The 24,557-nt window shown below is 37.4% G+C and overlaps 3 protein-coding genes and 1 pseudogene across 8 annotated transcripts in view; 2 read left to right on the forward strand and 2 right to left on the reverse strand.

Annotated features, from left to right (window-relative positions):
• LOC127640507 (SH3 and multiple ankyrin repeat domains protein 2-like) overlaps nucleotides 1-1,111 on the forward strand; it is a 126,647-nt gene extending 125,536 nt beyond the window's left edge. The window contains exon 24 of the mRNA XM_052123108.1: nucleotides 567-1,111. Within this exon, the coding sequence (XP_051979068.1) occupies nucleotides 567-1,104 (538 nt within the window). The 3' untranslated portion in view covers nucleotides 1,105-1,111. The remainder of the gene's footprint in view (nucleotides 1-566) is intronic.
• A 3,110-nt stretch (nucleotides 1,112-4,221) lies between these two features.
• LOC127640504 (DNA-directed RNA polymerase II subunit RPB3-like) lies at nucleotides 4,222-10,484 on the reverse strand (annotated as a pseudogene).
• A 1,115-nt stretch (nucleotides 10,485-11,599) lies between these two features.
• Nucleotides 11,600-15,753, reverse strand: LOC127640537 (ubiquinone biosynthesis protein COQ9-B, mitochondrial-like). Of its 2 annotated transcripts, none has more exons than XM_052123155.1 (9): nucleotides 15,595-15,753; nucleotides 14,710-14,929; nucleotides 14,486-14,621; nucleotides 14,269-14,411; nucleotides 13,279-13,363; nucleotides 13,035-13,139; nucleotides 12,760-12,915; nucleotides 12,610-12,663; nucleotides 11,600-12,414 (listed from the first exon to the last, which is right to left on the reverse strand). In XM_052123155.1, the coding sequence occupies exons 1-9, from the start codon at nucleotides 15,650-15,652 to the stop codon at nucleotides 12,379-12,381; spliced, it is 993 nt and encodes a 330-aa protein (XP_051979115.1). In that variant the 5' UTR covers nucleotides 15,653-15,753; the 3' UTR covers nucleotides 11,600-12,378. The 2 variants fall into 2 exon arrangements, with proteins under 2 accessions (XP_051979115.1, XP_051979116.1); XM_052123156.1 differs by having other exon boundaries at nucleotides 15,607-15,740.
• Nucleotides 15,754-16,810: 1,057 nt separating this feature from the next.
• LOC127640425 (anamorsin-like) lies at nucleotides 16,811-24,525 on the forward strand. Of its 5 annotated transcripts, none has more exons than XM_052122995.1 (8): nucleotides 16,811-16,882; nucleotides 18,827-18,989; nucleotides 19,786-19,929; nucleotides 20,016-20,095; nucleotides 20,172-20,340; nucleotides 22,028-22,220; nucleotides 23,442-23,523; nucleotides 24,017-24,525. In XM_052122995.1, exons 2-8 carry the CDS (start codon nucleotides 18,833-18,835, stop codon nucleotides 24,125-24,127), a joined length of 936 nt encoding a protein of 311 aa, XP_051978955.1. In that variant the 5' UTR covers nucleotides 16,811-16,882; nucleotides 18,827-18,832; the 3' UTR covers nucleotides 24,128-24,525. The 5 variants fall into 5 exon arrangements, with proteins under 5 accessions (XP_051978955.1, XP_051978954.1, XP_051978953.1 ...); XM_052122994.1 differs by lacking the exon at nucleotides 16,811-16,882 and adding an exon at nucleotides 16,949-17,175; XM_052122993.1 differs by lacking the exon at nucleotides 16,811-16,882 and adding an exon at nucleotides 17,847-18,008.
• Nucleotides 24,526-24,557: the final 32 nt, after the last annotated feature.

The following is a 24,557-nucleotide window of genomic DNA, read 5'->3' on the forward strand; positions in this document are numbered from 1 at the left end:
TGCCTCACGTCTCCTCTAGTGTTCCACGGAAGAAAGAAATCTATATGAGTTTAGAACAACATGATTCTTTGTAAGTTGGTTTGTATGCGATGACAATTTTTATTTTTGGGTGAACTGGCCCTTTAAGCACTACATACTCACATTTTGTATTGTTCATTGTATCATTTTGGAGTAGTGTTGTGTCAAAGGCTCTTGTGTCTAAGTGTCTCTTTGGTTTATTTGCTGTGCACCATTAGACGCAAATTTTGGAATTTACTTGACTAAATTTAGGCCATCATACCTTGTTTATAAAGAGATCTGTAACCTGGGGCAAGGACAATAAATTGCCAGATTCTCACATCCACTGGCTCCTTAAAGCTGACCCACCTACAATATACTTGTGATACACTTTGGTCTTTTAAAAAAAATTAAATTATATAATAACTCCAAATCAATTGGGTTCAAGTTTTATTTCAGTTTTTAGGGTTTTAGGAAGCCACAAATGTGCAATGAAAAAAGTTGTAGTATAAAGTCTCATGTATTTTCTTTCCAAAGTAGCCCTCACTTTTATCCCTCTCTCTTTGCAGAAATCAGGATGGTGTATCCCTCATCTCAGGTACACAGCAGAACACCACCGTTACCTTCACTGCCCAGCCTGGCCCCATTGTGCCTGCCCCATCACCGTGCCGTCAGGCCGAGAGCCTGCCCCCCCACCACCGCGCCCCAAGCCCTATTATGTCCCCTCCGGACTCTGGCCTCAGTTGTGCCTCTTCTCTCCCAACCTCAGTCACTTCCCCCACTATGACGGACGTCTTCGGTCTGCCAACTCCACCCCTCAGCCTGGGCACAGGGTGTAGCCGCTCCCCTTCTCCCCTCACCCTCATCCAGGCCGCATCAAGCAAGCCCTTCGCCACCAAACCTGTCCTTATGTGGAGCAAGCAGGACGTGGCCGATTGGCTCGAAAGCTTGAACCTGGGTGAGCACAGGGATACCTTTATGGACAACGACATTGAGGGCAGCCACTTGCCTAACCTGCAAAAAGAGGATCTGATCGACTTGGGCGTGACCCGTGTGGGTCACCGAATGAACATCGAGCGGGCACTGAAAGTACTCTTGGACAGATGAGACTGGGCCAGACGTCCTCACCGGGACTCGACGCTTCTTGTTCATAAGCTTTGTTTCCCTCTTCCCTTATTTCGGTTTAAAACTTTGTTGTCCTATCATGCTTTTGGTGGATTTTAGGGACTCTCTCATCCTGAAGAAACTCCAGTTTTGACAAACCGTCCGAAATATCCGTGCAAGCACAAGCGGTTCCCTGCCATTCTGTTCCAAGAGCTCCGGCACCAGAGAGGACATTGAAGCCAACACACTGTATGGAGTCTACAAACCTGAGCTGACTTATTTGGCTTTTAAGGACTTTGGCCTCCTTTGAATGCACTGAAACCAGCAGAGCTGGGGATCCATTTTCTATCTTTGCTAAGACAATTCTACAGATAATATTTCTTCAGGAAAAGGGGAACCTTTGTCTATGTATCAGCTGCCTATAAAATATCTTGCTTTTTTCTCCTACTACACCTTTGACCAAGAGGTACACTAATCTCTAAGATGGGTGGACATAAGTTCATTCACTTACAGTCCAAGAATGGGCATGGTCACTTGAAACAGAGGTCAATTCTCCCTACGTGTGAACAAACGTAACAGTAGCAAGCAGCAGGTCTCTCCACCATCTTTAATCTTTTGCGTCTTTGAATGCGCTAACATTGGGTGTTTGTCTGAATGATCAAAATTCTATTGGGTCTTTTTGAATTGTGATTTACTCATTTACTGTGTCTTCCATATGGTAAGGAGGTCTACGGCATTCCCACCAACATTTTATTTGAACCTTCGATCAACACTAGGTTGCTCTGTAGCTCAGTGTTGCCAACACTCAGTGTTGCCAACTATTTTCCAGCTGTTTTCACTGGAACTAAAAAATAGGTCTTTGCAGGAAAACATAACATTGTTGATGTATACTGAAATATGGAGATTTGGTGAACATAAATTATGTGAATTAAAATGATTATTTAACATCTTTGAGTTGACTGCTGACACAATCACTCTGTAAAAGGGCCAGTATGTATGTTTTTACTTTAAATATGTCAGACTCTTAAGAATTTAACGACGGTTGTTTTTTTCCCTATTGATAATTCACTAGATCACTTGGATGGTGGATGGTAAAAAATAAGGTCCAGAACGATATAGGAAACCTCCTTGATCTATACATATCAATGTCGTCAATTGTAACTAGTACAGGATATGACTTAATATCTGTTAATTGTTGAGGAGTAGGCTACTTTTATTTTTGTTTGACATTTGATTTGGGTGAAAATTCATTTAAATTTTTTTTTATGATTATTATTCATTCTTTTTTAGAACTTCTCTTTACTGCTTCAACCTTTAGCCATTTTTAAGTGTCCACAATTTAAACACTAATTTTTCTGATTTATAAGAACACAGATTCAAATCAAAGTGCTTTTTCTTTTCATTTATTTCCTGCAAAACTTTTGATATAGCACCACCTCCATAGGCCCTTTGCGCGACAGATGGGGAAAATTTTGATTTTGCTGTCATATTCAGTTTTTTTATTTAATCTAAACATGTAACTGTGATGTGTGCCTATCCATGTTACTATTTGACACACCACAACATCTCTTGGTTAGTTGTGATTTTGTCATTTAGACACTTGTCTCTCCATCAGTTTTTAAAGATTTTATTCAAATTATTTGACTATAAATGCTATATTAATAACCCCACAGCCATTTCTGTTTAAGTATTCCATAACCACACAGACATGGGATAAGATTAGTATTAATATAGTTGTGTGGTTGAAACATTCTTTTACCAGACACAAAGAGACCATGAGCCAGCATTATACAATGTCACCAGTATTAAGTTTGAAACACTGTGGGTAATTTCAGAACTGAGGGAAAAATAATAGATGTTGAGAATGCCTGTGAATACAAATAAAGGTATGATGACCGTTTAAAGTATGCAGTGAAGAGATTAAGAAATACAAATTATATGTTTGCTTATCTCTTGACCTTAGAGGAGCTAGAGTTATCATCTCTATATATCTTATTTTAGGAAACAGCACAGTATTTTAAAGATTTATAGAAATATTTATGAAATTTTTATGACATTTAACTCTGATATGTGGTGTGCCAAAAATCTATGTGGTATCAGTTAAGAAGCAATACACAAACTTATAAAGAACACTGTTTGGATTTTCTTTGCCAGTATTCCACAGTACAGTATATAATATTATGAAATTTACATATACATAGGTCTCAGTGAATTAGAAGATATGAAATGAGATATTGGCTGTCACCTGCTTCTTTTAGATTATGTAATTAAAGAAAGAAGTTAAAATGTAGATTTGTGTGGTGTGTATGTTTGATGAAACAAAAACGAGCACATAGTTTTAGGCCACTTAATGTACGATATCTGAAAACATTTCCAACTTGGTGTATGGACAAATAACACTTTATATTCCTGGCAGCACTGAACTGTAAGATTCCAATTTGAAGTGAAAAATTATTTTATATGAAGACAGTTTCTAGAAGGATTCCCCAGTTTATTCTTCATGGTTGTTTCTCACACACCTATTGTGAGGAATGCATTCACTTGATCAATTTTGCTGCAATTATGTGCTAAAACAATTAATGATTCAAATCAAAGAAAAGTTTTTGTGACTGCACTTTCCTCAAAATCCTGAACACTTGTGTATGGAAAAACCAAAATTTACAGGAATAAATAAATACAATTGCACAATTTGTTGTCGTACTCATGTAGCTCTTGTTCCTTCCATGTGTTCCTTGTTTACATAGTTTGTCTTTGCTTGGCTTTATGTCAATGTGTTACAGATCCATTACAGGGCTTGTTTTGCTTGATATAAATTTTCCATATCAGCATGCTGTTCGATGCACTCTGATATTCATAAACGGTCTTACCATGATCATATATTAATCAAGAGAATGGCCTCTTCGAATAACAAACAACCCTGCCCTCTGGTGTTCATATGATGTTTAATCTGTATTGTGTCATTGATGTAACAAAACTGGTTTCACAAAAATGTTTAACATTTATTATCCATTGAATTGTCCACCCTTCATAGGCATGGTTTCATCAAAGGAAAAAATATAACTGAAAAAATATATATCCCCACCAATTTCTCATTTTTACAAATTCCAATATTATACATTTTGCCTACTGAACTTCAGTTTATGGTGAGCACGTCACTCTGAATTTCATGGCTGAGCTGTGTTTGCAGATCGCTCAATTTCTTCTTTAGAACGGCAAAAGCTGACATGACGATAGTCTCTGGCCGGAGTGAACCACAGGACTCCACATTATAATAGAACCTGGATGACGACAACACAACATGACACTAAAAGTTCATGTGGTTCACTGTGATGAGATGTTTTTCAAAAGACAAAAACAAACTTCCATACTGTGTGTAAGTAATATCACACACACACACACACACACACACACACAATGATTGGCCACAACATTAAAATCTCCTGCCTAATATCGTGTAGGTCCCCCACGTGCTACCATAACAGCGTCAGCCCGCATCAGAATAGAATTCAGGGATTTTATTCTTCTCACCACAATTGTACAGAGCGCTTATCAGAGTTACCGTAGACTTTGTCAGTTTGAACCAGTCTGGCCATTCTCTGTTGACCTCTCTAATTAATATGACCTACACAATATTAGGCAGGTGGTTTTAATGTGTGGCTGATCGGTATATATATATAAGTACACAAACATAAATACATACGTATATACGCATATGTAAATATTACAATACGACTCTTACTTCTCTGGCTTGCTGTTGGGGTCATATGGAGCTTGAACTCTCTCATCCTCTTCAATCTCTGAATATTCACTTTTAGGCCTTAAAATTAAGCAAAGGTACAAAATTATACATATGGTACAAAATTGTATAAGGTCATTCACAACACTATGTTTTTTAACAGTCACATGACAAATGCAGTTCAGTGTGCTGTTTAACTCAAAATTGTGTAATGGTACAAAAGACAAAAATGCTAAAAGTTTTGGTTAAAAAGTGCACATTAGGGCACCTTTGACTTGCTATTTTCAATGTACTACAATTAAAGCTTGCATACCATTTATATGCAGTACTGTACAAAAGTCTTAAGTGCATTATATTTTTCACAAAAGCATGTGTCTTAAAACGGTTATTTTATATATTCTGCTTTTTAGTTTATCAGTAGGAAATATAAATTTAAGGTTTCAACATTGCCTTTGCAAAAAGAACTGAATTGAAGAACAAGAAGTCCAACAACTGATGTTTTGGCCACCACAGAGCCCGGATCTCAACGTCAATGAGTCAGTCTGGGATTACATGAAGAGACAGAAACAATTGAGACAGCCAAATAGATTAAAGAAATGTGGCAAGTTCTCCAAGAAGCTTGGAACATTCTATCTGCCAACAAAAAATTAAAACTGTCCAGGTGTACCTAGAAGAACTGATGCTTTATTAAAAGGCAAAGGCTGTCACACCAAATATTGATTTGTCTTTTTATGTTGACTGGTCTTTGTATGTTGTTAATTGATAAATGAAAACTGTTTATGGCATTAATTTTTAAGACATCCTCATTATGCAAAAAAAATTTGTACAAGTGCCTAAACTTTTGCACAATACTGTATATATACACTCACCTAAAGGATTATTAGGAACACCATACTAATACTGTGTTTGACCCCCTTTCGCCTTCAGAACTGCCTTAATTCTACGTGGCATTGATTCAACAAGGTGCTGAAAGCATTCTTTAGAAATGTTGGCCCATATTGATAGGATAGCATCTTGCAGTTGATGGAGATTTGTGGGATGCACATCCAGGGCACGAAGCTCCCGTTCCACCACATTCCAAAGATGCTCTATTGGGTTGAGATCTGGTGACTGTGGGGGCCATTTTAGTACAGTGAACTCATTGTCATGTTCAAGAAACCAATTTGAAATGATTCGAGCTTTGTGACATGGTGCATTATCCTGCTGGAAGTAGCCATCAGAGGATGGGTACATGGTGGCCATAAAGGGATGGACATGGTCAGAAACAATGCTCAGGTAGGCCGTGGCATTTAAACGATGCCCAATTGGCACTAAGGGGCCTAAAGTGTGCCAAGAAAACATCCCCCACACCATTACACCACCACCACCACCACCACCAGCCTGCACAGTGGTAACAAGGCATGCTGGATCCATGTTCTCATTCGGTTTACGCCAAATTCTGACTCTATCATCTGAATGTCTCAACAGAAATCGAGACTCATCAGACCAGGCAACATTTTTCCAGTCTTCAACTTTCCAATTTTGGTGAGCTTTTGCAAATTGTAGCCTCTTTTTCCTATTTGTAGTGGAGATGAGTGGTACCCGGTGGGGTCTTCTGCTGTTGTAGCCCATCCACCTCAAGGTTGTGCGTGTTGTGGCTTCACAAATGCTTTCCTGCATACCTCGGTTGTAACAAGTGGTTATTTCAGGCAAAGTTGCTCTTCTATCAGCTTGAATCAGTCGGCCCATTCTCCTCTGACCTCTAGCATCAACAAGGCATTTTCAGCCCACAGGACTGCCGCGATACTGGATGTTTTTCCCTTTTCACACCATTCTTTGTAAACCCTAGAAATGGTTGTGCGTGAAAATCCCAGTAACTGAGCAGATTGTGAAATACTAAGACCGGCCCGTCTGGCACCAACAACCATGCCACGCTCAAAATTGCTTAAATCACCTTTCCCATTCTGACATTCAGTTTGGAGTTCAGGAGATTGTCTTGACCAGGACCACACCCCTAAATGCATTGAAGCAACTGCCATGTGATTGGTTGATTAGATAATTGCATTAATGAGAAATTGAACAGGTGTTCCTAATAATCCTTTAGGTGAGTGTATATGGATATTATGCAAATTGGTTATTGGGATGAAGCAATACTCATATAAATTAATAATGTCATCAAAAGAAGCCATAAAGGATCATACCATTCCTGTGGAATGGGGTACACTGTGTGTCTCAGTGCATTGTCTGGGTCATACTCAAAGGCCACCCCCGCAGTAGGGTTCCACTTGGCGTGTTCCTTGCCGAAACCCTTTTTAGCATAAGCTCTTAGACGCAACTCTTGGCCCTTTCGCAGTTTCACCAGCAGGATGTCTGTGAGACACAAACACATACAATGAGGACATCATATATGTGTAATATGGCCAAGTAAGAAAAGAGTGATGACATACAGAATATTGTATATTAGCATTATACCTACCATCTTGCTCTACGTAGTCATTGGGATCATTGTCTCGACTTCTGGATGTTACCTGAGGAACAAAACGCAACACATTAAAATTTGCACTGCACTATAAAAATGATTAAATACATATATATGAGTTACTGAGCAAAGAATAAACGCACAGGGATGACTCTAGGGTTATTGGAAAGGAGATCTCGAGAGGTCACGTGTCGTGTCTGATCCTCTGTACATCTGACATCTAGCGTGAGTTCAACCGAACATTCCGGACAGAAATCATCACATGTGCAGTCCTAACAGGAAACAGAAGCAAGCAAATAAGATACCTTGCATTGCTCTTAGATCCCCATATTTTTATAAATCGAATCCAGAGTCTGGTGTAATAAATAGGGATTGGTATCACCAACATCCTCGCGATGCAATACATCTGTCATGATTCAATACATTGTGATACATCACAAACTTTTTTGCTTTAGACAAATTTAATTCTCTAAAATGTGCACTCTAATAGGTTACATTATGTAGGGTGAAAGTGAACCAATCAAGTATGTTCAACAACATAGGCAAGAGGATTTGTAGTTCCCATCATATTTGACAAGGAATAGATGTAGAGTTAAAACTTTAAAGGGATAGCTCACCCAAAAATAAAAATTCTCTCATCATTTACTCACCAGTTATTCTGCCATCCCAGATGAGACTTTCTTTCTTCTGCAAAACACAAAGATTTTTAGAAGAATATCTCAGCTCTGTAGGTCCATACAATGCAAGTGAATGCTGATCAGACATTTGTAGCGCCAAAAATCACATAAAGGAAACATAGAAGTAATCCATAAGACTCGTGGTTAAATCTATGTCTTCAGAAACGATATAAAAGGTGTGGGTGAAAAAAACAGATCAAAATTAAAGTACTTTTTTTTTACTCTAAATCTATCCCTTTTACATCTGAAAGTCACATGTGGGGCCTGTTTAGTTTCATTTTCTCATCTGAAAGTTTAAATGGAGATTTAGTTAAAAATGACTTACATATTGATCTGTTTCTCACCCACACCTATCAGATCACTTCTGAAGGTATGGATTTAACCGATTGAGTCGCATGGATTACTTTGTGATATTTGGACCTACAAAGATCTGATCACCATCCACTTGCATTGTATGTACAGAGCAGAGATATGTTTTCTAAAAATATTCACGTGTTCTGCCGAAGAAAGAAAGTCATACACATTTGGGATGTCATAAGGGCATGAGAGAGTAAATGATAAGAGAATTTTCATTTTTGGGTGAACTATCCCTTTAAAATTCAGGGTCATTGAGTAAAGCTTTTGCTTAGGTTAAGAATGGGTACACAAAGAACATGCTGTATGTTGCTTTCATCAAGGAGCAATTACTACTTAGCATTAAGCATGCTTAGGTATGCAATTGCTAGCTAAAATTAGCTAACTAGCATAACCGCATAACATATATTAGTAATGTTACACAAAAATTTCTGATTGGTAAAATGCTTCAGCCCTTGCCTTCACTTAAGTGTAAGTAGAAAAAAAAACATTAAAACATAAAAGTCAAATAATTTGTAGCTGTGCTTTTCCCATTACACAAAACAGATTGTTCCAAAGCAGCTTTACAAAAACAATCAGCTGTAATGACTGTAACATCTTAAAAAACATGAATAACCACCACTCCTGGAAACAAACAAATTGATTTTTTAAAAATCTGACTTTCTATTGCTTTGCATTATTTAATATTTCACAACTTGGGCCCAACTTTCCACATAAGTGGACATCCATTTAAGGAAAACTATTTGCTCTTCAAATTCTTAGATTTGTTTGCATGTTTATTAGGTGCCACTAGTTACAAATCAAATACAGAAATAGAAAATGCACACAGCAGTCACACTCAGGTTTCAGGAGGTTCATTTTTATACGTGGATCCGATGTATGTTATTAAATCTTGGAGATTCTAAGCATTGGTTTTTCAGTGCAATATCATAATTGGATTGCGAATGAAATTGCACCAAATGAGTGAAAGACAGTGTCTGCGAGAGAAAGAGTGATTCATAAGGGATCGGTTTAAATCACTCACTTCTCATGTGCAGAGAAATGCAGATATCAGAGGTTGTGCTTATTTAGACAACTTGCTTCTTCATTATTGAAATGTTTGACATGAATAAAAATAATGATATAGTTAGTAAAGTACTGATACAATATCGTGGGGGAAAAGTATTGTAACATAGAGATATATGATTGTATCGGCACACACCTAATAATAAACTTACCCTTGAGTACTGCATCTTGTCGACAATATCATCACTTGTAAGTGGAATCAACCCTATAAAAAGATAGTATAAATCAAACTTAATTCTAAAAGCAGTGCAATATAATGAAATAGAAAAAGCCCAAATTAAAAGAATATCTTGATGAGAATATACGCACCCACTCTGTGAGCAATAAACTCATCATGGAGCACAGAAGAGTTGCATCAATCTGAATCCAATCTATAGCTGGCAGGTAATGCACATTGTATCGGTTTATGAGGAATATGGCAGATAAAGTACACGATCAAAACAAGAATAATGAAATGCATTTAATCAAAAACACTTTGTAAATTGAAGACTGAGATGTCTTGAATCTTACCGATGGTTGGAACCTCTGACATGAACACACGTCGAATAGAGTTTGCCACACTGCAACCAAAACAGCCAAAAAAAATCAAAAAATGAATAAAAAAAAAACACAACAAGCATACATGTAAAACTATTAGATGATAAACATTATATAAATAGCAATATGTAGCAATATACAATTATCGTACGGTGATATCAGATGTTATGGTACATGAATATTTTAATGCATATGAGTAATTGTAACACAACACAAATAACGTTTGTTTTATATAATAATTAAACCCCACACTTGCTTCAAATGAACACTAAAATGATCATTTGCGCCTCTATCTCACATCATTCACGCGAGATCTGTGTTCTCGATCACAAACTTCACATTATCGTCTGATAGTTCTGTGATTTTCACAGTAGGCTGGTTGGCATACGGCATAGTGTAAATCAACCCACAAGTATGTAGTCAGTAATAAACAAAGTATTCACTGGGTTGATATGTCATTCAGTGCAGCGGTGTGCCTCTGTTCTGCATAAAACAAACGACAGCGCGCAGTCTGCTAGCATCCGTCTACGCCATTTCCGGTTAAAAGTCCATCTAGAATAAAAGTTCAGTTTCTTCACTTGAAGTGGTACAAAATAGCGGCAGATTCAAAACTTCGACATGCGCTGTGCACGGTGTAATGAACACCGATCAGCCACAACATTAAAGCCACTTGCCTAATATTGTGTAGGTCCCCCTCGTGCCGCCAAAACAGCACCAACCCACATCTCAGAATAGCATTCAGAGGTACTATTCTGCTCACCACAATTGTACAGAGTGCTTATCTGTAGACTTTGTCAGTTTGAACCAGTCTGGCCATTCTCTATTGACCTCTCTCATCAACATCTCCATCCACAGAATTTCCATTCACTGGATTTTTTTGTTTTGTTTTTGGCAGCATTTGAAGTACATTCTAGAGACTGTTGTGCATGAAAATCCCAGGAGATCAGCAGTTACAGAAATACTAAAACCAGCCCATCTAGCACCAACAATCATCCATGTGATTATCTTATCAGCCAATTTTATGCAGTGCATAAAATCATGCAGATATGGGTCAGGAGCTTTAGTTAATGTTCACATCAACCATCAGAATGGGGGAAAAAAATATGATATCCGTATTTTGACCGTGGCATGATTGTTGGTGCCAGATGGGCTGGTCTAGTATTTCTGTAACTGCTGATCTCCTGGGATTTTCACACATAACAGTCTTTAGAATTTACTCTGAATGATGCCAAAAAAAACATCCCATGAGCGGCAGATCTGCAGATGGAAACGCCTTGCTGATGAGAGAGGGCAACAGACAATGGCCAGACAGATTCGAACTGACAAAGTCTACGGCAACTCAGATAAGCACACTGTATTATTGTGGTGAGAAGAATATAATCTCAGAATGCTAATCTGAGATGTGGGTTGGCGCTGCTTAGCAGCACGAATGGGACCTAAACAACATTAGGCAGGTGGTCTTAATGTTGTGGCTGCTCGGTGTGTGTGTGTGTATAATGTATATATATATATTCATTCTCTCACTGGCCCAGTTTAAATATGTAAATTACTACTTATTGTTAAATGCTAACAAATCATTAAAACTATACAAAATTAAAACAAAAACTATTTAATACATTTATGAATTACTGTAAAATCACAATTAAAAATTATTTCCAGAAGCTTTGTCATTTTGTTTTTATTTTATTTATTAATTGGTTAATTAAAATAGTGGCTACTACCACTACCAAAAAACATATTTGGACATGGTACCATAGTAGTACCATAGTACTGTTTAAAGAAATTTGGAGAACAATATAAATACCATGTTACATGAATATAGTAACCAGGTTAAATTAGTGATATATATATATATATATAAAAGCACTGTAGTGTTAACATCTGACACAATCACTGTATCATGGTACCTGCACAGCACTTTTTAGTAAGGGATCATGGTTTTATTAAAGTAGAAATAACTCCTAGTAACTAATGACCTTTCAACAGAAACTATTATTACTCATGGGAATCTGCTTATAAAATGGACAGAGGAGTTAGTTATGGCCCAGCTGACCCATTTAATAATCCATTTCACCATATACTAAAACATTTTTCAAATCAAAGTTTGTGTATGTTAACATTAGTTAATACACCATGAACTAACAATGAACAATTGTACTTCTATTAACTAACATTAAAAAAGATTAATAAATGCTGAAAAAAAAATATTGTTCATTGTTAGTTCATGATACCTAATGCATTAAATTATGTTAACCAGTGGAACCTTGTTGTTAAGTGTTACCGTGATAATAAACCATGCATTTGAACACAACCTCTGCCATTGTGATCATTTCATTCAGTTTTATTGATCTAGAGCTGTTGAGTGAGGTGTCAGACATTTGTGCTGCTTGGCTAAGGGGGTCAATGAGTAGTAGATGAGACGCAAGACAGGAGCAGAGACAGAAATGGATTCATCGTCTCTGGTCCATCCCTGTTAGGTTCTTCAGCTGTAGGAGAGAGAAAAAAAGATTGCATCCAAAAACATGCTACAACACATTTTACAACATGCAAATGGGTTTAATGTTTTTGCTTACAATCTCAAACAATTGAAATTGTGTAATTCAACAACTATAATTCAATGAATAGGATTAAGATTGAGCAAATTTATGGTTGAAAGAATCTGCATGAACAATGTATTTTACCGTAATTGCAGCTCCCATAAATCCTTGAACCAGAGCTTCTCCTGTGGCTTGCACCTAAAACATAGACTGAATGTTAGTGACTTTACATAGTAATTTAATTTCCCAAAAGAAAGCTTCTCATATGTAATGGAAAACAAGAACACTATACACCTGTTTAGCAGTATTAGCTATGTTAACTACATCTTTTATACGGTTATTGAGAAAGGCCCAGGTGTCCTCAAAGTCAGGAGATGAGTCCTGCACCATCACCAGCTCTGTGGTGTTATAGATCCCGGTCAGTGCCGCCCGCCGGGTGTACCAGTTCAGCTAAAAGACACACAGAAGCTTGGTCAAAAACGGGGATGAGATGATTAATGAGGGGTGGGGGTAAAAGGGGGAAGAAAGAGAGAAGGGGATGGGGGTTTTGGATTAGAGGAGCAACTCACGTCTGTTGAGCGATCGCCTGCATAGTACCAGATGTCATCCACCATTGTTGATAGGTGCTTCAGGCTGTCAGGGATGTTGTGGGGTAGGAGAAGGATGCTCATAGCCTACAAAGTCAAAAGAGATACAAACACTCAGGGCAGTCTTTCAATAAATCCATTTATATATAATGTATCTATGCAAAGGGATGTTTAAATGATTAATTATTGGGAAACCAGTTTTTACAGTATACAAAGTGGCTGATACCTGAGGCCATGTGTCAATGTAAGGAGTCAACATCCGCAATCTCATCTCCACCACGTCTCTCAGAAATTGTGCCGTTTCCTTTGGCCTAACAGAAAACAAATAAATACAAATATATTAGTGATCACATCCTCATCTGCCCTAATTAGCCTTTTATTTTGAATTTTTATTGTGTTTTATTTATTTATTTATTTGGATCCCCATTAGCTATGCCCAAGAGCACCGCTAGTCTTCCTGGGGTCCACACAACACTTAAAATCACACATTATTTAAATGTGTCTCATTCCCCTGTGTTGGACTGATAAGCATGGAGCTATATGTTTTTTGGAGCTTCAAATTTTTCATCACACATTCACTCTCATTGTATGGACCAAAAGAGCTGCGAAATTCTTCTTAAAATCTTTATTTGAGTTCAGCAGATGAAAAAGTATAACACATCAAGGATGGCATGAGGGTGAGTAAATGATGAGAATGTTCATTTTTGGGTGAACTATCCCTTTAAATACTTGTGTCATTTTTTTTTTTAGCTCCATACTAATCAGTCCAACACAATGAAAACGAAATTAGAAATAAAAGGTTAGTTAGGGCAGAAGAGGATGCGATCAATATATTAGTGATATATTTAACTTAAATCATGTAATTTCTCATAGTGTGAACAGTATATTATAGTTTAAAAACATTAAAAATAGCACAGAATTATAAAAATGACCCATAATATTGGATGCCCATAACATACACCATAAAATAATGAATAGATTTTGAACAAAAAATAAATAATAATATTACACAATAAAACAACTTATAATAATAAAACCTATATACTTATATTTAAAATAATAAATCAAATTTGGTATCTGCCAACTTTTTTTTTTTTAATTGTTTATTGCTAAATTTGCCCAAAAGAGTGTAAAGTGTGAAATGTAATGAAAATGAGTGTGGCTATAATCATAAGACAACAGAAATGTAGCTAATTATATATTAATTATAACTCACTCTGTGTGGCCAAGTTGCACTTGGTTATGTTGCTCTGCGAGTGTCTCTGTTAGATGCGCGTTACACTGCGAAATGAAATGTAAGACCAAGTCTCCGGCTCCATTGTTGAACATCCCAGTGGAGGCTGCTGACAGGCCAAGAGTCTGAATGACAAGGTATAACAATATTTACATGAGTCAGATGCTTAAAAATGTAGGTCTTGCTTCAAGAAACAAACCTCTGCTGCAGCTGCAATGGCCTCCACAGTCCAGCCATGCTGTGGAACAAACTCCAGTGCTGCCGTCAGGATCCGAGTTTGGAGCTGCTCCTCTGTCTCATAGTCCTCACTGTGTTCACCACTCTGGTCTTGATAACTGACAAAGATGACAAAGAATATGCTAAACGTAACTTTCATATCTAAAACCACATGTGTTCCTCTTGAAACTAGTGAGAGGCTCAAACCTGGTGTTTGGCTGTGCGTCGCCCTGCCCAGCAGCTGCATCAGCTGATTCTCCTTGTGCAGAAGTGGATGAGCTCTCTCCAGCTGTGTGGACCTCATGGTGGGATGGAGGTGGTACAGATGTGTCACTTTTCCGGTCATCAGCAACCCGTAACAGGGTGGCACGATGGAATCCACGCCTCACATTGTTACACTGGGGACTGAGTTTGGCTTGAACTGCAACTGAACATAATGACCATGCAACAAAAGTTAAAGCTTCCACAACTCCATCATGAAGTCATAAAACACACCTGAGAGAAAGAAGTACACAGCAAAAATACAAATGAGTACATGGAACTTGCAGATTGTTGTTGATTATATAACTTATATGTGTCAGATTCAGTTCTATGGCAGTGAAAGAGAAACATTAGTTTTAAACATCTCATTAATTAGAAATTTCGCACGCAATTATTTTCTGTTTTGCAAAGGAGGAAATGTGCTTTGAATAACTTGCTGCAATGCAATTGCACCTACATGCAAAAATGCATGCGCACCGTCTGTCTGTACATAATCAGCTTGTATTATCACATGTTGATGATGTTCACTTTAATTAATGCCTCTGCACAGTCTGGCTGAATAACATTGTTTATATTGTTGGGACTGGCATATGCACATAGTTTACACAAACAATCCTGCCCTTCATGATCACCTTGCCCGAGTCGCCCAGCTGACTGTCATGTACGGACTGTCATATTTGCCATAACTGCAAGCACGCAGAAATGTTTACATGATAAAAACATCCCAGACAGCTGTCACATATGTGAACAGACACAGTCAGCTTTAGGAGATGAGAAAAGGGAACTAAAACGCAAACCACACCAGACAACATCTCACTTTCCTCCGCTTACCACTACAAATACCCCGCAAGACTCTTCCAGCTCTCAGTCCTCTTATCAGCGCCGCCATTACCACCAACAGCGGACAAGCGCTGCAATAAACGAAGGAACCGTATTCTAAAGTGTTACCCAATAAACAAGTTAAAGCAGATTATTGCATGACACCGTAACTATGCTATTGAGACATACAATTTAGTTCCTCAAGGGGGCGCTTGTTGGCTCAAAAAGCTGAACGTTCCATTGAGGTGTGTTCAAATTTAGGGACGTTTTTTGTTTCAATAAAGACATTCTTTCTTTAAAATGAATACTATTTTAATATATTAATAACTAAAATATTTTATATGATAGAAAACTTTAAATACCTGTATTTCTCCACAGCAATCTTAATAAAATTGTTAAATAAAATGACTCTGATAGCGCGTTCATCACCCAGATGTCTATTTGATGTGTGCATTTGCATCTAGAAAACGTATTTCTTAGGTTGTTTGCTTATGATTTCGAATCGGATCTTTTAAATATGTTTAGCAGATGCTAATTAGAATGTGATTGTTTTCGGATGAAATGCTCTTAAACAGACAACATTGACAGCAGACTTGACAGCAATTTACACCTGATGATAATCAGGGTTGGAAGGGTTACTTTTGAAATGTATTCCACTTCATATTAGCTACAGAATACATGTAATTTGTAATGTATTCTGTTAGATTACTCAAGGTCAGTAACATATTCTACATACTTTGGATTAAATACATTATCCCGTTACATGTATTTCGTTACGCCCCAACCCCGATGATACTGAGCAACTTTAATAGCCATTGATTTGAAATACAGTTGAGAGTTAAAATAGTACAATAAAATTGAAAATTCCATGATCTCTGATCACAAACAACTGTGATTGGCCCATCCCGAGCAGCATGGAGAAAAGTAACAGGTACGCGATCAAAGTTGTTTATGTGATATTTCAGACAATGGTCTGTCTGGACAGCAGTTTACGCCTGCATGATGATATTGAGCAACTTTAAAAGTCATTGATTTGAAACATATAGTTAGGAATTTAATAGTACAATAAAATAGCAAAATTCCATAGTAAATATGCCAAAAGATTGTGATAGGCTCTCACCAAACAGACACCGCTTAAAGGCCTCTAATGGTAGTTTCCATTCTACTCACTTATTCTATTTCAATGGCTATTGATAGCAAATGACATCAATAAACTGCGACACCACCCACCAACAACTTGCTGCTTTACAATGCCGATGTCTTCTGTAACCAGTTTTCCATCAAACCTCTAAAATTAAATGTATGCAGATTAATGGAGAAGATGATTGTACATAGATAGACCTTCCTAGCGAGTAGAGGATTGCTAAACTATTTAGGAAGGGTAGATCAACAGCAGACGCATTAACTAAACTGAGCAATGGAATTGGAAAAAGCCATGGATAAACAGGGAAACAGTGGCTACAATATTTTTTGATATTGAAAAAGCATATGATAGTATGAAAAGAGGGCGTACTTGTTAAGTTACGTAATATTGGTGTGAATGGAAGAACATATAATTGGATCTTACAGTTTTTATCCAATAGGTCATTTCAGGTAAAAGTGTGTTCTTCCCTATCATCATCATCATATGCTATTGGTTGTGTGGAGTACCTCAAGGTAGCGTAATCAGGCCTATACTATTTAAGAGCTGATCAATTATGTATTTGATCATGTGGGTTCAGGAATAGGAGCTGCTTTATATGTGGATGAGGGGCTGTATGGATAAGAGGCAAAAATATTGAGTTTGTGGTCTCTGCTCTTCAAAAAGCAGTATATGAGAGATGGTCATTTAAATGGTAGTTTCAGATGTCATGTAGTATGTTTTTCACAAAGAAAACTGTAGCAGAAATTATTTAACTTTTACTGTATGGGAGTCCTTTGGAAAAAGTGTCCATATTCAAATACTTGGGGTTTGATAGCAGATCCACATGGAGAAATAATATTAATACTGTAGAAACCAAAGGTAAGAAAGTAATTAATCTAATGAGAGATACAAATGTGGTGCAGATAAAAAGTCACTATTAACAATATATAGGAGCATGTTAAGACCAATTATAGATTACAAAAGTACAGTATATTGTATAGTGGCTAAAACCAATCTAAGTCAACTAGACAAACTACAGTATAAGGCCCAAAGGCTTTGTTAGGGGCTGTCCAGACTACTAAATGCTTTGTTAGTGGAAACGGGAGTTTGTACTGGGATTTGCGTGTGCTATATACGGTTTAATAAACTGTATTGCCCATGCTGATTGCACTATGTACTGTAGGTGGCGGTATAAACCAACATGGCATGTTGCTCGCCATTAAATGACCGAAGAAGAAGTAACATAAAGACCGATAGTTCAGTTCAGAAACCAGCGTTGGCATTTTAGAGACACGATATAAAGGTTAGACAGTTACAAATCTTTTACGATGTTTTGATTGATTGACATTGGCGCTCCATAAAATGTTTAGGCTTTTTCGTCACATGTCAAGGTGATCTTTCGCGGTCTCTTTCCAAATAATGTTTGTTTACATTGTGTTGTAATTATCGCTTTGTCATCATGATGCGGCAGATTTAGCTATGAGTATGATTATTGCCTTCGGTGTGTGTTTTCACAAGTCCAAGTTAAAATACAGGAATAGGATCAACTAACAAAAGTTCAATAGAATAAGATCAACTAACAAAAGATGTTGCTGAGCCTTGAGTGATTATAGCATGCAATTTATCATTTCACACAGACACTCACCAATATTATCTATCGGATGTAGACGGCGTGGTCTATCTAGGATAGCATGGGCCAAAATATAGGACATACGACCATCAAAATACACTTGAGACGAGTCAGTTAAAGGTGCACTCAGTTATTTTTTGAAAAATAATTTTTAATCAAATGTATAAGATTATGATGACTCCGGTCATATCTGTAAACTTATATAAGCTGTTTTATTCTACATCGAGAGGGTCCCCTCATGGGGCTGCCATGTTAGAATCACATGACCAGATGAATACTGCTTATGTAATATCAGTAACTTAAAATTAATCTTTAAATTAAACATGGCTGACTGTGATCAGTGAATTTCTACAATGGGATCTGTAACTGAAATCTATTGTGTTTGAATGATCCATGTTTGTTGTGTCAGTGTAAGTCCAAGATGACGTAATCAAAAAAATCACCAAGTGCACTTATAAGGAGGTTCTAACTTTCTTTTCTTTTGCATATAGAAGGTGATGGCAGACCTTGCACTGAAGGAAGGAGACCAAGTGCTGCTGGTCTGGACCCAGCCATCATCTCCCACAGCACTAAAGGAGTTTGCAGAGCATATCGGCACCATTGTTGGCAACCAGAGTCTGGTGTCTTTGGAAAACATGGAGAGACTACAACTTTGTGAGTACAAAGGCAAACAAGTTTATTAAAATACTGTCATTATTCACAGTGTTTTTTATCTGTTATTGTGGGGTTTTTTACCAGCTACTAAAGTTCTAGTAAAATACACCACTGATTATCAAAGTTAAAAGGACAGTTCACCAAAAAAAGAGAATTCTCTCATCAGAATTCTCTAAGTTACTCACCCTCATGCCATCCCAGATGTGTGTGTGAATGTATTTTTTCTGCAGAACTCAAACGAAGATTTTTATAAAAATATCTCCATAAAATGTCAATGGTGACCAAAACCTTGAAGCTCCGAAAAGCACAAAGTCAGCATCAAAGTAATCCATACTACTCCAGTGATTAAATCCACATCTTCTGAAGCTATATTTTAGGTGTAGGTGAGAAACAGAACAATATTTAAGTAATTTTTACTATAAATGATTTGCACGCTTTATGCATATTGCTCCCTACTGGGTGGGGACGGGAGGAGAATTTATAATAAAAAATAACTTAAATATTGTTCAGTTTGTCACCCATACCTATCATATTTCTTCTGATGACATGGATTTAACAACTGTTGTAGTATGGATTACTTTAATGCTGCGTTTATTAGCTTTTTGGAGTTTAACATTTCTGGCCACCATTCACTATAGAGCTACAGAGGTGAGAAATTCTTGTAAAATCTTTGTTTGATCTGCAGAAGAAAAAGTCATTTACATCTAGGATGGCATGAGGGTGAGTACATGATGAGAGAATTGTTTAAAACATAAGGGTGAAATATTACATTAAGTGGTTATACTATCTGTTTCAGCTTCTCACCCAGCTTCAAGTTATGACTGGGTTCTCTCAGGACTTATGTCTGACAGCTCCCCAATCCACAGCTCCGATATGCTGTCAGAGATCGCCAGAGTGATGAAGCCTGGTGGGAAACTTGTGCTGGAGGAGCCAGTAACTGGTGAGATGAAAACCAGACAGGTGATACAAGAGAAATGCTATCCGACCTCAGATGCTGATGCTTTGACTTGCAATACTTCTTTTCAGGATCTGAGGAGAATGGTGTTAAAACTGCTGGGAAGTTGATGTCAGCTCTGAAACTCTCTGGTTTAGTGTCTGTCACAGAGGTCAGTATTAATGAACCAGCTTGAAATTATATCTCCATGTCGAAGGCAAGTCTAACTGTATGTTTAATTTTGACAGGTCAAGACAGAGCCATTGAGTCCAGAAGCATCTGCAGCTCTAAAGGAAAACACTGGGTTCCAGGGAAACACACTTTTAAGGGTGCGTATGTCTGCATCTAAACCCAACTTTGAGGTTGGCTCCTCTACGCAGCTGAAACTCTCCTTTGGCAAGAAAACTGCTACAACAGGTCTGTAGTTTTAGCTTTGAAATATTTAACTGGCCTTAAATATACAGTGCATCCAGAAAGTATTCACAGGACTTCACTTTTTCCACATTTTGTTATGTTACAGCCTTATTCCAAAATTGATTATATTCATTATTTTCCTAAAAATTCTACAAACAATACTCCATAATGACAACATGAAAAAAGTTAGTTTGAAATCTTTGCAAATTTATAAAAATCACATAAGTATTCACAGCCTTTGCCATGACACTCAAAATTGAGCTCAGGTGCATCCTGTTTCAACCGATCATCCTTGACATGTTTCTACAACTTGATTAGAGTCCACCTGTGGTAAATTCAGTTGATTGGACATGATTTGGAAAGTCACACACCTGTCTATATAAGTTCCAACAGTTAACAGTGCATGTCAGAGCATAAACCAATCCATGAAGTCCAAGGAATTGTCTGTAGACCTCTGAGACAGGATTGTATCGAAGCACAGATCTGGGGAAGGGCACAGAAAAATTTCTGCAGCATTAAAGGTCCCAATGAGCACAGTGGCCTCCATCATCAGTAAATAGAAGATGTTTGGAACCACCAGGATTCTTCCTAGAGTTGGCCGCCTGGCCAAACTGAGCAATAAGGGGTTAGTCAGGGAGGTGACCAAGAACCCGATGGTCACTCTGACAGAGCTCCAGCGTTTCTCTGTGGAGAGAGGAGAACCTTCCAGAAGAACAACCATCTCTTCAGCACTCCACTAAACAAGCCTGTATGGTAGAGTGGCCAGACGGAAGCCACTCCTCAGTAAAAGGCACCTGAAGAACTCTTGGACCATGAGAAACAAAATTCTCTGGTCTGATGAAACAAAGATTGAACTTTTTGGCCTGAATGGCAAGCGTCATGTCTGGAGGAAACCAGGCACCACTCATCAACTGGCCAATACCATTCCTACAGTAAAGAATGGTGGTGGCAGCATCATGCTGTGGGGATGTTTTTCAGTGGCAGGAACTGGGAGACTAGTCAGGATCGAGGGAAAGATGAATGCAGCAATGTACAGAGACATCCTTGATGAAAACCTGCTCCAGAGCGCTCTGGACGGACCTCAGACTGGGGTGAAGGTTCATCTTCCAAAAGGACAACAACCCTAAGCACACAGCCAAGATAACAGAGTGGCTATGGGAAAACTCTGTGTATGTCCTTGAGTGGTCCAGCCAGAGCCCAGACTTGAACCCGATTGAACATCTCTGGAGAGATCTGATAATGGCTGTCCACCGACGCTTCCCATCCAACCTGATGGAGCTTGAGAGATCCTGCAAAGAAGAATGGGAGAAACTGCCCAAAAATAGGTGTGCCAAGCTTGTAGCATCATACACAAAAATACTTGAGGCTGTAATTGGTGCCAAAGGTGCTTCAACAAAGTATTGAGCAAAGGCTGCGAATACTATGTACATGTAATTTTTTTTTTTTTTTTAATTTTTTTTTTTTATAAATTTGCAAACATTTCAAACAAGCTTCTTTCACATTGTCATTATGGGGCATTGTTTGTAGAATTTTGAGGAAAATAATTAATTTAATCCATTTTGGAATAAGGCTGTAACATAACAAAATGTGGAAAAAGTGAAGCGCTGTGAATACTTTCCAGATGCACTGTAGGAGGTTAATTGATATAAATATCAAGATGAATCCAAAGTTTACCCCTCTTTTTCTACAGAGAAACCCGCCCTTGATCCGGGTACTGCTAAAATGTGGACTCTCTCAGCCAATGATATGGATGATGACAATGTGGATTTGGTAGATTCAGATGCACTTCTGGATGCAGAGGATCTGAAGAAGCCTGATCCATCCTCCCTCAAAGCTTCCTGTGGAGATGATTCAAAAAAGAAAAAAAAAGCCTGCAAGAATTGGTGATTACATCTAATTGAGGCATATACTGCCCAAACAGCTTTCTTTTGCTGTGATGTTTAGTGCTTGCATTTTTTTTAGTTTTTCAGAAATAATAAATAGAGGTAGACTGATATATCAGTTTTACCAATTAATCTGTGCCAATAGTTGCTTTTTGAAACTATCAATTATCGGCAGAAATTTAGAAGTGAAATAAAAACTATCACTGACACCTCATGGGGATTTAAATCTTTCTTTTTGAGTTTTTACTAGTTTAAATGTATATTTAGTTAATTTGATTAGATAATCTAGGTTTTTTATTTAATTAAGCGAAGGCATGCAAAAAAATAGCAAAATGGAAACGTCCCGTCAGCACACCGTGTCTCCAACTTCATACTTTCTAATCATAATAATGAACCTTATTGTGTGTGTATTTATATATACACACACTTACAGAGCACTTTATTAGGAACACTATGATCTTAAATAAAGTGCCCGGCCATGAATTCTGATGTTGTAGCCCACTACAATTGTACAGAGCAGTTATCTGAGTTACCGTAGTCTTTCTGACAGCTCGAATCAGTCATTCTCCATTGACCTCTGTCATCAATAAGACTTTTCCAGCCACAGAACAGTCGCTCAATGTTTTTTTTTTTTCATTCTAGAGACAGTTACAGAAATATTCAAACCAGCCCGTTTGGCAGCAACAATCATGCCACGGTCAAAATCACTAAGAGAGAATGTTTTCCCCATTCTGATGGTTAATGTGAACATTAACTGAAGCTCCTGACCAGTATCTGAATTATATTATACATTGTACTGCTGCCACGATTGGCTGATTAGATAATTGCATAAAATAGATGTTCCTAATAAAGTGCTGTGAGTGAATATATAAATATATATATTTTTTAGATAAGATATATAAACTGTATATACGTGTGTGTGTGTGTGTGTATATGAGAGAGGGATACACACACAGCATATATATATATACATATACACACACAACCCTTAGGCTATAAAAAAAAAAAAACAGCTTATTTTGATATTTAATATATAGCATTGTAATAGTCTCCGTCATTTTCCAATTAATCAGTTCTTTCCCACAACCTTATTTATTGAATTGGCAAAATCCACCATCGATCAGGTCGATGACCTATTAATGACAAAAATTGTTTACATGAACATTCCCTCCAGGATCATCAAATTATCTGTCCATTAACGTGATTGTTGTCTGTTTGCAGCACATGTGGACTTGCTGAAGAGTTGGAACAGGAGAATAAAGTTACTCAGAAAGCCAGCTTGCCTAAATCAGCCTGTGGAAGTGTAAGTATTTCTATCAAAGCTGAAATGTTTTATAAATCATAACAGTTATGTTCAGAATGGAATAGTAGCTTACTACTTAGTGTAACTGTGTATTACTTTATACAATGTATAGTACCTACTATTTCTTTGTTTGAATAGTTAGTGAACCAGGCGGCATCATTTTACAATGAAAGCTTCAAACAGTAGTATGCTGTAATGAGTCAACGAGATAAAAATCATAGTTATTATTATTACTTCTGATTCATCCATCACATTGGAAATGGAAGGTCAAGTGTATTGTGGAATACAGTATTATCTGCAGTGTGCTGTGTTATGTACTACCTAACCAGAAAATCTGCATACCACACACAGTATACATACTATGTTCTAAAGTAATTGTAAGTATAATGTGGTAGTGTTCTATGCTGTACATAATATAGCCTATCGGTTTGTTTTTAAACTACCCATGGCACTATGACCTAACACATTTTATTATATATTTTTTGGACTTTAGTGTTATCTGGGCGATGCCTTCCGATGTGCCAGCTGTCCATATCTAGGCATGCCTGCCTTCAAACCCGGAGGGAAGGTTTTGTTGGCCAACACTGACATAGCTGATGCATAGATACTTATTATGAGATTTTATTACATTCCGTTCCCTTTGGGCCCCAGATTACCTTTCCATCTCTGTAATCAACAGAGACGCAGCTTAGAGAGCTGTTATTATTTATATCAAATGAAAGCACTACTGATACCCACTGTTAATACAAGAGGAAATTGAACATTTATGCACTGTTCAGTTGGAAGTGTTTCAATCTATCAGATTGTTAGATTTTGAATCTGTCGAAGAGTTAAGTATGCAGAGAGGAACCGAAGAGCAATTCACTCAAATTCATACTCAAGATATGAACAAATCTCTAATGATGTATAAGTCTATCCCATATCTTTATGTAGAAGCAGGGAATCTTCATTTTGTTTTATTTGAATATCTGTGTGTATTTTGCCATCTGAAAATTGATTATTTTGAAATAAATGAAACTGATAAATAAAATCTT

This window comes from Xyrauchen texanus, chromosome 49, assembly GCF_025860055.1.
Source record: "Xyrauchen texanus isolate HMW12.3.18 chromosome 49, RBS_HiC_50CHRs, whole genome shotgun sequence".
NCBI lineage: Eukaryota > Metazoa > Chordata > Actinopteri > Cypriniformes > Catostomidae > Xyrauchen > Xyrauchen texanus.